This window comes from Diadema antillarum, unplaced genomic scaffold (assembly GCF_040938485.1).
Source record: "Diadema antillarum isolate AM-2024a unplaced genomic scaffold, OU_Dant_1.0 seq00000791_RagTag, whole genome shotgun sequence".
Classification (NCBI taxonomy): Eukaryota; Metazoa; Echinodermata; class Echinoidea; order Diadematoida; family Diadematidae; genus Diadema; species Diadema antillarum.
Genome location: NW_027271678.1, coordinates 1306440 through 1319795, shown reverse-complemented (window position 1 = coordinate 1319795; position 13356 = coordinate 1306440). Strand labels below are relative to the sequence as shown.

The 13356-nt window shown below is 45.7% G+C and overlaps 1 protein-coding gene across 1 annotated transcript; it reads right to left on the bottom strand.

The window, feature by feature from the left end:
• Positions 1 to 2042: 2042 nt before the first annotated feature.
• On the bottom strand, positions 2043 to 6284 carry LOC139739239 (uncharacterized). The gene has a single exon (XM_071649856.1). The coding sequence runs from the start codon at positions 6282 to 6284 to the stop codon at positions 2043 to 2045; it is 4242 nt and encodes a 1413-aa protein (XP_071505957.1).
• Positions 6285 to 13356: the final 7072 nt, after the last annotated feature.

Here is a 13356-nt window from a genome sequence, read left to right as displayed (position 1 = left end):
GTCCCTATATAAGCGCATGCATTTCTACGTATGAAAACCCCCCTATAAATCAAGTCCCTACATTATCCATGGCACTTTCCCGTTGTCGATACCCGCGCGATGCCTGTACAGGGTTGCTCATGCGAAGCCGGATCCTGGCGTCGGATACGCGGTTCCTGCAGTCCGTCGCGGCGTGAAGCGTATACGGGTGTGGCAGCACGGCGTGGCCGGATACACACGGTCGATTGGCGTGGGTATTGTCCGGTTCGCGTGTGTCTGCCTGGTTCCGTCCACAGCGGGGCGTGGGATTACTCGAAGTCTCAAAGACTGGGCGGTATCCGACTCCGGATACGTCCTCGGACAAGTCCGGATACTCAGTGCCTGGATACGGACGGCTATGAATATAACAACAATCCCTTGTCAAAATACATTTCTACCCGACTATTAATCCTCAACTCCTATAATACAACATTTGTGTTCACCATTGCAGGACTGTGTTAAGGTACAAATATATCCGAACATCCTCAGCTTATTATCACATTAACTTTCTTCTTTCCTGTTCATTTTGACCTTTCTTACAAAAAAATACACACAAATTATGGCACATTTCGGTTCTGTTGCAATAAATTGCCATAGAATGAAATACATAAGCACAGAAGTACTCGTTTTAAGAAACCTCTGCGAATAGATAAAAATTCACACCATTAATGGGACAGTTATCACTATCCAGCGATAGAATTAATCTACCAAACAATACAAATCTCTCCCGTAAAAGCTCACTCTTTTCTAGCTGCTTTTACTAACTTTGCATATATGCTCTTTATACTGTATCTATCGTCGTTCCAACATTTATATCCGAATTTCACAAAAAAACATACTTTCTCTTAACATTAATTTCTGTGTCTGAATCGATTCACAGCTACGCTTTATCGATCCTCATACATATCGTCCTTGGCGTAGATATATGTATCAACACAAATCGATAATATTACTAATATCATAATTATTACAATTTTCAGAAAAAAATGTCGTAGCAATTACACCAGCAACAAAACTCATCGTTCAGGATTAAAATCTAATTGCCATTTCTGTTACTCAAACGATCTCATTTTTGACGTAATACAAATAACCTACCCCTCTCGCTACCGAACCAGTCCTCCTTCTGGCTTAAATATTTTGGCTCATTACGTACACAAAAACAAACATCATTTCAAGCTATATTTCAAGAACCTCACGTGGTGGTATTTGCTTTATACTCTTTCACATTAACATTTCTTTATTACTATTCTAATCGATTAAAAAAAAGGATTTCTTTCCTACCGGGTGCTAAATTGAGTAATAATACCAAATTCTGCAAACTTACAGCTTCTCGGTTCCTTTTCCTTTTTGAGTGACGGCCAGCGGTGTCTACGGGGAATGCACCAAGCGACGCAGCCGAATTAAATGCAATGATGCTCAGGCCGTGTTCTTGGCTTGTCAACCCGTCTGCGCACCTTCTCGCCAGCAAGCCTCAAATGCAACTGTTCACTCTCACTGCTCACTCACTTCACACTCACACCCTAACCATACATTCCTGTCACATACTATTCAAATCGTATTTAAATTATTATTCCAAAATATTTGTCTCCAGATCACCAGCTCCCTCTATTGACACCAAAACAAACTATACTCTATCACCAATGTCAGATTCATTTTGACAATTTACCCCCTTTTTCAGAAAATATTTTGGTGAAATTAGATTGCCCGTGTGACATTATCATTCTACGTACTCTGTGTATAAACAGAAAAACGCTGGTTTGGGCATTTCTCTGTTACACCTTTTCATCCTTGTCACTGTTTACCTGACTCCTTACTGATCAGTGCTACTGCTGGATGCGACTCATGTAGTCGGCTCCAACGTTCTCCTTCCCCTTGATAGCTTCGATCCGATAACGGAACGGCTGCAGAGCGAGAGCCCACCGCATCACTCGTCCGTTGGCGAGCTTGCCTCGCCGCATAGCAAGGAGGGGCTCGTGGTCGACTTCGAGGACGAACTCCTTCCCGTAGAGATACGGCTCGAACTTTTACACTGCCCATATGACAGCAAGACACTCTCTCTCAATCGTCGAGTATCTTCGCTCTCGATCGAGCAACTTCTTGCTGGCAAACGCTACTGGGAACTTTTCGTCGTCAAATTCCTGAAGTAGCACAGCACCGATTCCGTTCTCCGAAGCGTCAGTTCGGAGGAAGAAGGTGCGATCGACGTCTGGGAGATGCAAAATGGGTGCATTTGCAATCTTCCCCTTTAGACACTTGAACGCATTTTCTTGCGCTTCCCCCCATCTCACCTGGTTTGGTTCCCCCTTCCGAGTCAGATCGGTGAGGGTTACCGCGAGGGCCGCGAAGTTCGGCACGAACTTTCTGTAATAGTTCGCTAGGCCAAGGAATGAGCGGAGTTGCCTCTTGGTTCGCGGTCGTTCTGCCTGCTTGATGGCCTCTACCTTCTCGGTCCGCGGCTGGATCTTGCCTCTGCCGAGTTGATGCCCAAGAAACTCCAGGCTCTCTTGCCCAAGCAAACACTTCGACGGTTTTGCCTTCAGGCCTGCGTGGCGGAGACGCTTGAAAAGCTCTCGCAGAACCTCCAGGTGTTTCTCCCATGTGGTAGTGTGCACTAAGATGTCGTCAATGAAATTGTGCACGCACTCCATCCCTCGAAGAAGTTGTCGCATGATTCGGCTAAAACTAGCAGGGGCGTTTATCAACCCGAACGGCATGGTTCGGAATTGGTATAAGCCGTTTGGCGTCACGAACGCCGTGAGGGGCTTAGCCCTCTCTGTAAGCGGAACCTGCCAGTAGCCTTTGGTCAGGTCTAGCTTACTGAAATAATTGTCGTTCGCCAGTTGGGCGAAGATCTCATCTTGGTCGGGAATAGGCTCGGCATCTGGTACCGTGACCAAGTTGAGTTTGCGAAAATCGCAACAAAATCGGTTCGTACCATCCGATTTTTTCACCAATACTATCGGTGAAGCGTAAGGCGACGATGATGCTTCGATCACTCCGAGATCGAGCATTTCCTTTACCTCGTCGTCGACTACTCTACGGAGAGCATGCGGAAGCGGGTACGGCCGGGACTTGATCGGTCGTGGATCAGTTAACTCGATGTCGTGGCAGCCTAGATTCGTCACGCCAGGCAGATCAGTCAGGACATCGGGAAAATTTTCGATCAGTCTCCTCCACTGTCGGCTCTGTTCGTCCGACAGAGTGCTGCCTAACTTTACGTCGGCTACCGTCTGCGTCTGCTTGAGTGTTGGCGTCTGGATGAGGTGCTCATTCGACGTGGGTTCGGGGCCGAGGTCGTCGACGTCCTCGTCTTTCTCGTCTTCCTCGATGACGGATACGCCAGCGACGTCGTGGCTTACCAGTCCTGCTGCATCTTCGTCGTGGCGGCGATGATACTGCTTGAGCAGGTTGGCATGAAACGTCGTCGTCCTCGTCCCGAGGTCGATCCGATAGTCGAGCCTTCCAATCTTGCCTACTACCTTAAAGGGGCCCTTCCAGTGCATTAAGAGCTTGTTGTGGTCGGTTGGTAGCAGCAATAGTACCTCATCTCCGACTTTGAATGACCTGGGTCTCGCCTTCCTGTTGTATTGCTCTCGGTACCTGTCATGGGACTGTTTCAGATGTTCATGCACCATTTTGCATGTGTCCTCCAGTTTCTCCCTGAGATCCATGACATACTGATATGTCGATTTTGTTTCTGGCTCTGGGTTGTCGTCGGTCCATAGCTCCTTCACAATCATCAGAGGTCCGCGTACGGCTCGTCCGTACAGGAGTTCAAATGGCGCAAATCCCGTACTCGCCTGTGGAGCCTCTCTGTAGGCAAACAACAACGCGTCAATGTACCGATCCCAATCCTGGGGACGCTCTTCGCACATTTTCTTCAACATCTGTTTCATGGTCCCGTTGAACTTTTCCACCAGACCATTACAGGCCGGGTGGTACGGAGTAGTGGTGATGTGGCGGATGGACATCAGTCTGCTCACCTCCTTCATTACGTCGGACATGAACTGCGTTCCGCGATCCGTTAACATCTCATGTGGGAAGCCTACTCGTGAGAAAATCGTGAACAATGCTTCCGCGACTGACGTGGTGTCGATGTTTCTAAGGGGTACTGCTTCAGGATAACGAGTGGCGTAGTCCATGAGTGTCAGTATGTATCTGTTCCCGCGTGACGTCACCGGCACTATCGGACCCACAAGGTCTACCGCCACGCGATGAAATGGTTCGTCTATCAAAGGCGTGGTTCCGAGGGGGACTTTGCTCACCTTCCCTTTCTGCAGAGAACGCTGACACACATCGCAGGATCTGCAGTACCTGACTGTGTCTGCTCCGATGCCGGGCCAGAAGAAGTTTTGCAAAATCCGCTCCGTTGTCTTGTGTGCGCCGAGATGGCCTCCGAGTATCGACTCGTGTGCTAGACTCAGAATCTGACGTCGATATTTGCGAGGAACCACCAGTTGGTTCGAGACTTCCTGCCGCTCGCCGCATCCTGCTCTGAACTCGCGATACAGCAAGCCCTTTTTCGCAATGAAGCGTGACTGATTCCCATTTCGGCTCGTCTTCACCTCACTACTCTCCGCTTGTTGTCGAATTCTCTCCAACGATTCATCATTGCTCTGCTCACGACGAAACTCGTCGGCTGTTGCAATGTCTGCCTGTCGTGGCACTTTCATCGCTCGTTGAGGTTTGGCTGCCTCCCTGCGCTGTGCCCTAGTCTCCACGGCTAGCCCACTATCCGCCTGCCAGCTGCTATCCGGGTCGTTAGGCTCACGAACACCTGCAACATTGCCCAGAATAACATCGTACACAGGGTTATTCATGCACAGTACTTCTAACTCACCAACGAAGAAGGGAGAATCGATCATGACTGTGGCGACTGGGAACTGCTTCTCGGAGCCGTCGATCAGGATGCATGTCCGTTGCGATCCGGTCATCTGATCCGCTCTCACCAATTCCGTGCGCACCACCGCTGTCGAACAACCGCTGTCACGTAGTACGTCCACGTGCGTTCCGTTTACTATGCCTTTTCTCACAGGCATAGCTCTAACTGGCTGCTCTCCACACGCAACACTCATCAGAGGCAGATCCGAATCCGCTATCCGGATATCCGGACTTGGCTCTGCACAAGAAAAACATGAATCGATTACGAGGCATGCGTTGCCGTGCTCTGACATTTGACGCTTACCCTCTGAACCGCTGCTACGAGTCGATACCGGGCTAACATCTGTCTCATCCGGTCGACCAGCTTTTGCTCCGGTTCGCATTTCCGGAGTGCGGTTGTCGGGCTTCTTGTCGTCAGCTTTCCGGTTCGGATCCGGTTTCTGTCCACCCTGGATTCCGACTGCAGCCTTTTCTTTCCTGGTCTCTCGGCTTCTGCAATACCTGGCGATATGCCCCTTCTTTCCGCAGATGAAGCATCCGTCCGGGCGGGGAGTCGTTGCTCCTCCCGGTTGGGGTCGAGCATCACCTGTGGAAGTGTTAGTACGAGATTCAGGTTTAATGTGACCTCGGGACTTACCACCCGTCTGCCCTCCGAGATGCCATCCCGAGCGGGCCTCAATGAACCTGTCGGCGATATCCACGAAGTCGTCTATGTCAGTCGGCTGTCTCTCTTTAATGAACGTCTCCATATCCTTGGAGCAGACGTTGTAGAACTGCTCGATGAGCACCAGTTGCACCATCTCCTCGAAGGTTGGCTTGTGGCCGGATAGCTCCAACCATTTCTCGAGATAGCTCCGTATCCGTATCACGAACTGCGCTGCTGTCTCTCCCGTTTCCGGCTTTGCCCCACGGAATTTCCGTCTGAAGCCGTCGCTCGTGAGAGAGTAACGCTTGAGTACTGCGGCCTTTACTCGGTCGTAGTCTTGTGCCTCGTCGTCATCCAGTCTCGAGTATGTGTCTAATGCTTTACCTGTCAAAAGAGCACTCAAATGAACGGCCCACACATCACGTGGCCAGTGCTGAGCATTAGCGTACCGTTCAAACCTGTGTAAATACACATCTAGATTATCTTTCCCACACTGAAATGCTGGAAGTGTTGGAGCCCTAACTGTATTTATTTGAACTCGGTTACTACCTCCCTCTTCTAACCTAGCCTGTTCTAACTTAAGTTTCAGTTCAGTCAGTTCCTTCTCTTCCTTCATCCTCTGTCGCTCTTCCACTCGTGCCTCTCTCGCCTTGTCCTGTTCCGCCTTAATAAACTCTTGCAACTCTGTCCCCTCTAACCCTAAGGTCTGCCCTACCTTGGCTAACTTTTCTAGATCCATCACAATCACTCTCTTACTCTCGCACAGGGTTGACTTACCAACAGAGCCTCACCGGCAGAACCTATACCCGGCACTTCCAAAAGCAGACGAGCGCGTGAATGACGGTGCTTTCCCCGTGGGCACAGGCCGGAAGAAGAACTAAGTGGAAGCTGAAACACAAACAAAATACCCACACAATCAGAATATACACTGAATTATCAGGCTACAATTTACAAATATATACTTAAAGCAGTAATTAAATTATTATCAACTGGGAGAGATTAAGTACAACTATCGAGACAACAGTGTCACCTATCCGATACCCCCTCTAACAATTTAGAATTATTTCGAAAGGTCCCTTCGTGGTCGCCAATTATTGTCAAAGGGTTTCTCAGAAGACGACCGCCATAATAATAAACCGAATACAGTGAATTATCGTTTCAACTCAAGTGGGTCATGCGACTCTTTTATTCAACCAAAGTACGACAAGGAAGAAAAAGGAAGAAAAATACAAAACAAATTTTTTTTTGTATATAAACAAATTGTTATATTATCCTCCTTTCTGCTAAGTCCCTATATAAGCGCATGCATTTCTACGTATGAAAACCCCCCTATAAATCAAGTCCCTACATTATCCATGGCACTTTCCCGTTGTCGATACCCGCGCGATGCCTGTACAGGGTTGCTCATGCGAAGCCGGATCCTGGCGTCGGATACGCGGTTCCTGCAGTCCGTCGCGGCGTGAAGCGTATACGGGTGTGGCAGCACGGCGTGGCCGGATACACACGGTCGATTGGCGTGGGTATTGTCCGGTTCGCGTGTGTCTGCCTGGTTCCGTCCACAGCGGGGCGTGGGATTACTCGAAGTCTCAAAGACTGGGCGGTATCCGACTCCGGATACGTCCTCGGACAAGTCCGGATACTCAGTGCCTGGATACGGACGGCTATGAATATAACAACAATCCCTTGTCAAAATACATTTCTACCCGACTATTAATCCTCAACTCCTATAATACAACATTTGTGTTCACCATTGCAGGACTGTGTTAAGGTACAAATATATCCGAACATCCTCAGCTTATTATCACATTAACTTTCTTCTTTCCTGTTCATTTTGACCTTTCTTACAAAAAAATACACACAAATTATGGCACATTTCGGTTCTGTTGCAATAAATTGCCATAGAATGAAATACATAAGCACAGAAGTACTCGTTTTAAGAAACCTCTGCGAATAGATAAAAATTCACACCATTAATGGGACAGTTATCACTATCCAGCGATAGAATTAATCTACCAAACAATACAAATCTCTCCCGTAAAAGCTCACTCTTTTCTAGCTGCTTTTACTAACTTTGCATATATGCTCTTTATACTGTATCTATCGTCGTTCCAACATTTATATCCGAATTTCACAAAAAAACATACTTTCTCTTAACATTAATTTCTGTGTCTGAATCGATTCACAGCTACGCTTTATCGATCCTCATACATATCGTCCTTGGCGTAGATATATGTATCAACACAAATCGATAATATTACTAATATCATAATTATTACAATTTTCAGAAAAAAATGTCGTAGCAATTACACCAGCAACAAAACTCATCGTTCAGGATTAAAATCTAATTGCCATTTCTGTTACTCAAACGATCTCATTTTTGACGTAATACAAATAACCTACCCCTCTCGCTACCGAACCAGTCCTCCTTCTGGCTTAAATATTTTGGCTCATTACGTACACAAAAACAAACATCATTTCAAGCTATATTTCAAGAACCTCACGTGGTGGTATTTGCTTTATACTCTTTCACATTAACATTTCTTTATTACTATTCTAATCGATTAAAAAAAAGGATTTCTTTCCTACCGGGTGCTAAATTGAGTAATAATACCAAATTCTGCAAACTTACAGCTTCTCGGTTCCTTTTCCTTTTTGAGTGACGGCCAGCGGTGTCTACGGGGAATGCACCAAGCGACGCAGCCGAATTAAATGCAATGATGCTCAGGCCGTGTTCTTGGCTTGTCAACCCGTCTGCGCACCTTCTCGCCAGCAAGCCTCAAATGCAACTGTTCACTCTCACTGCTCACTCACTTCACACTCACACCCTAACCATACATTCCTGTCACATACTATTCAAATCGTATTTAAATTATTATTCCAAAATATTTGTCTCCAGATCACCAGCTCCCTCTATTGACACCAAAACAAACTATACTCTATCACCAATGTCAGATTCATTTTGACAATTATTGTCAAAGGGTTTCTCAGAAGACGACCGCCATAATAATAAACCGAATACAGTGAATTATCGTTTCAACTCAAGTGGGTCATGCGACTCTTTTATTCAACCAAAGTACGACAAGGAAGAAAAAGGAAGAAAAATACAAAACAAATTTTTTTTTGTATATAAACAAATTGTTATATTATCCTCCTTTCTGCTAAGTCCCTATATAAGCGCATGCATTTCTACGTATGAAAACCCCCCTATAAATCAAGTCCCTACATTATCCATGGCACTTTCCCGTTGTCGATACCCGCGCGATGCCTGTACAGGGTTGCTCATGCGAAGCCGGATCCTGGCGTCGGATACGCGGTTCCTGCAGTCCGTCGCGGCGTGAAGCGTATACGGGTGTGGCAGCACGGCGTGGCCGGATACACACGGTCGATTGGCGTGGGTATTGTCCGGTTCGCGTGTGTCTGCCTGGTTCCGTCCACAGCGGGGCGTGGGATTACTCGAAGTCTCAAAGACTGGGCGGTATCCGACTCCGGATACGTCCTCGGACAAGTCCGGATACTCAGTGCCTGGATACGGACGGCTATGAATATAACAACAATCCCTTGTCAAAATACATTTCTACCCGACTATTAATCCTCAACTCCTATAATACAACATTTGTGCTCACCATTGCAGGACTGTGTTAAGGTACAAATGTATCCGAACATCCTCAGCTTATTATCACATTAACTTTCTTCTTTCCTGTTCATTTTGACCTTTCTTACAAAAAAATATAAAAGTTTATGGCACACTTCGGTTCTGTTGCAATAAATTGCCACACATTGAAATGCATAAGCAAAGCTATACTCAATTGAATGAACCTCTGCGAGTAATTACAAATTCACACCATTAATGGGACAGTTATCACCACCCAGCGATAGAATTAATCTACCAAACAATACAAATCTCTCCCGTAAAAGCTCACTCTTTTCTAGCTGCTTTTACTAATCTTGCATATAATTATGCTCTTTACACTGTATCTCTCGTCGATTTAACATTCATATCCGAATTTCAGAGAAAACATACTTTCGCTTACCATTAATTTCTGTGTCTGAATCGATTCACAGCTACGCTTTATCGATCCTCATACATATCGTCCTTGGCGTAGATATATGTATCAACACAAATCGATAATATTACTAATATCATAATTATTACAATTTTCAGAAAAAAATGTCGTAGCAATTACACCAGCAACAAAACTCATCGTTCAGGATTAAAATCTAATTGCCATTTCTGTTACTCAAACGATCTCATTTTTGACGTAATACAAATAACCTACCCCTCTCGCTACCGAACCAGTCCTCCTTCTGGCTTAAATATTTTGGCTCATTACGTACACAAAAACAAACATCATTTCAAGCTATATTTCAAGAACCTCACGTGGTGGTATTTGCTTTATACTCTTTCACATTAACATTTCTTTATTACTATTCTAATCGATTAAAAAAAAGGATTTCTTTCCTACCGGGTGCTAAATTGAGTAATAATACCAAATTCTGCAAACTTACAGCTTCTCGGTTCCTTTTCCTTTTTGAGTGACGGCCAGCGGTGTCTACGGGGAATGCACCAAGCGACGCAGCCGAATTAAATGCAATGATGCTCAGGCCGTGTTCTTGGCTTGTCAACCCGTCTGCGCACCTTCTCGCCAGCAAGCCTCAAATGCAACTGTTCACTCTCACTGCTCACTCACTTCACACTCACACCCTAACCATACATTCCTGTCACATACTATTCAAATCGTATTTAAATTATTATTCCAAAATATTTGTCTCCAGATCACCAGCTCCCTCTATTGACACCAAAACAAACTATACTCTATCACCAATGTCAGATTCATTTTGACAATTATTGTCAAAGGGTTTCTCAGAAGACGACCGCCATAATAATAAACCGAATACAGTGAATTATCGTTTCAACTCAAGTGGGTCATGCGACTCTTTTATTCAACCAAAGTACGACAAGGAAGAAAAAGGAAGAAAAATACAAAACAAATTTTTTTTTGTATATAAACAAATTGTTATATTATCCTCCTTTCTGCTAAGTCCCTATATAAGCGCATGCATTTCTACGTATGAAAACCCCCCTATAAATCAAGTCCCTACATTATCCATGGCACTTTCCCGTTGTCGATACCCGCGCGATGCCTGTACAGGGTTGCTCATGCGAAGCCGGATCCTGGCGTCGGATACGCGGTTCCTGCAGTCCGTCGCGGCGTGAAGCGTATACGGGTGTGGCAGCACGGCGTGGCCGGATACACACGGTCGATTGGCGTGGGTATTGTCCGGTTCGCGTGTGTCTGCCTGGTTCCGTCCACAGCGGGGCGTGGGATTACTCGAAGTCTCAAAGACTGGGCGGTATCCGACTCCGGATACGTCCTCGGACAAGTCCGGATACTCAGTGCCTGGATACGGACGGCTATGAATATAACAACAATCCCTTGTCAAAATACATTTCTACCCGACTATTAATCCTCAACTCCTATAATACAACATTTGTGCTCACCATTGCAGGACTGTGTTAAGGTACAAATGTATCCGAACATCCTCAGCTTATTATCACATTAACTTTCTTCTTTCCTGTTCATTTTGACCTTTCTTACAAAAAAATATAAAAGTTTATGGCACACTTCGGTTCTGTTGCAATAAATTGCCACACATTGAAATGCATAAGCAAAGCTATACTCAATTGAATGAACCTCTGCGAGTAATTACAAATTCACACCATTAATGGGACAGTTATCACCACCCAGCGATAGAATTAATCTACCAAACAATACAAATCTCTCCCGTAAAAGCTCACTCTTTTCTAGCTGCTTTTACTAATCTTGCATATAATTATGCTCTTTACACTGTATCTCTCGTCGATTTAACATTCATATCCGAATTTCAGAGAAAACATACTTTCGCTTACCATTAATTTCTGTGTCTGAATCGATTCACAGCTACGCTTTATCGATCCTCATACATATCGTCCTTGGCGTAGATATGTGTATCAACACAAATCGATAATATTACTAATATCATGATTATGACAATTATCAGAAAAAAATGTCGTAGCAATTACACCAGCAACAAAACTCATCGTTCAGGATTAAGATCTTATTGCCATTTCTTTCACTCAAACGATCTCATTTTTGACGTAATACAAATAACCTAACCCTCTCGCTACCGAACCAGTCCTTCTGGCTTAAATATTTTGGCTCATTACGTACACAAAAACAAACATCATTTCAAGCTATATTTCAAGAACCTCACGTGGTGTATTTGCTTTATACTCTTTAACATTAACATTTCTTTATTACTATTCTAATCGATTAAAAAGAAGGATTTCTTTCCTACCGGGTGCTAAATTGAGTAATAATACCAAATTCTGCAAACTTACAGCTTCTCGGTTCCTTTTCCTTTTTGAGTGACGGCCAGCGGTGTCTACGGGGAATGCACCAAGCGACGCAGCCGAATTAAATGCAATGATGCTCAGGCCGTGTTCTTGGCTTGTCAACCCGTCTGCGCACCTTCTCGCCAGCAAGCCTCAAATGCAACTGTTCACTCTCACTGCTCACTCACTTCACACTCACACCCTAACCATACATTCCTGTCACATACTATTCAAATCGTATTTAAATTATTATTCCAAAATATTTGTCTCCAGATCACCAGCTCCCTCTATTGACACCAAAACAAACTATACTCTATCACCAATGTCAGATTCATTTTGACAATTTACCCCCTTTTTCAGAAAATATTTTGGTGAAATTAGATTGCCCGTGTGACATTATCATTCTACGTACTCTGTGTATAAACAGAAAAACGCTGGTTTGGGCATTTCTCTGTTACACCTTTTCATCCTTGTCACTGTTTACCTGACTCCTTACTGATCAGTGCTACTGCTGGATGCGACTCATGTAGTCGGCTCCAACGTTCTCCTTCCCCTTGATAGCTTCGATCCGATAACGGAACGGCTGCAGAGCGAGAGCCCATTGCATCACTCGTCCGTTGGCGAGCTTGCTTCGCCGCATAGCAAGGAGGGGCTCGTGGTCGACTTCGAGGACGAACTCCTTCCCGTAGAGATACGGCTCGAACTTTTACACTGCCCATATGACAGCAAGACACTCTCTCTCAATCGTCGAGTATCTTCGCTCTCGATCGAGCAACTTCTTGCTGGCAAACGCTACTGGGAACTTTTCGTCGTCAAATTCCTGAAGTAGCACAGCACCGATTCCGTTCTCCGAAGCGTCAGTTCGGAGGAAGAAGGTGCGATCGACGTCTGGGAGATGCAAAATGGGTGCATTTGCAATCTTCCCCTTTAGACACTTGAACGCATTTTCTTGCGCTTCCCCCCATCTCACCTGGTTTGGTTCCCCCTTCCGAGTCAGATCGGTGAGGGGTACCGCGAGGGCCGCGAAGTTCGGCACGAACTTTCTGTAATAGTTCGCTAGGCCAAGGAATGAGCGGAGTTGCCTCTTGGTTCGCGGTCGTTCTGCCTGCTTGATGGCCTCTACCTTCTCGGTCCGCGGCTGGATCTTGCCTCTGCCGAGTTGATGCCCAAGAAACTCCAGGCTCTCTTGCCCAAGCAAACACTTCGACGGTTTTGCCTTCAGACCTGCCTGGCGAAGACGCTTGAAGAGCTCTCGCAGAACCTCCAGGTGTTTTTCCCATGTGGTGGTGTGCACTAAGATGTCGTCAATGAAATTGTGCACGCACTCCATCCCTCGAAGAAGCTGTCGCATGATTCGGCTAAAACTAGCAGGGGCGTTTATCAACCCGAACGGCATGGTTCGGAATTGGTATAAGCCGTTTGGCGTCACGAACGCCGT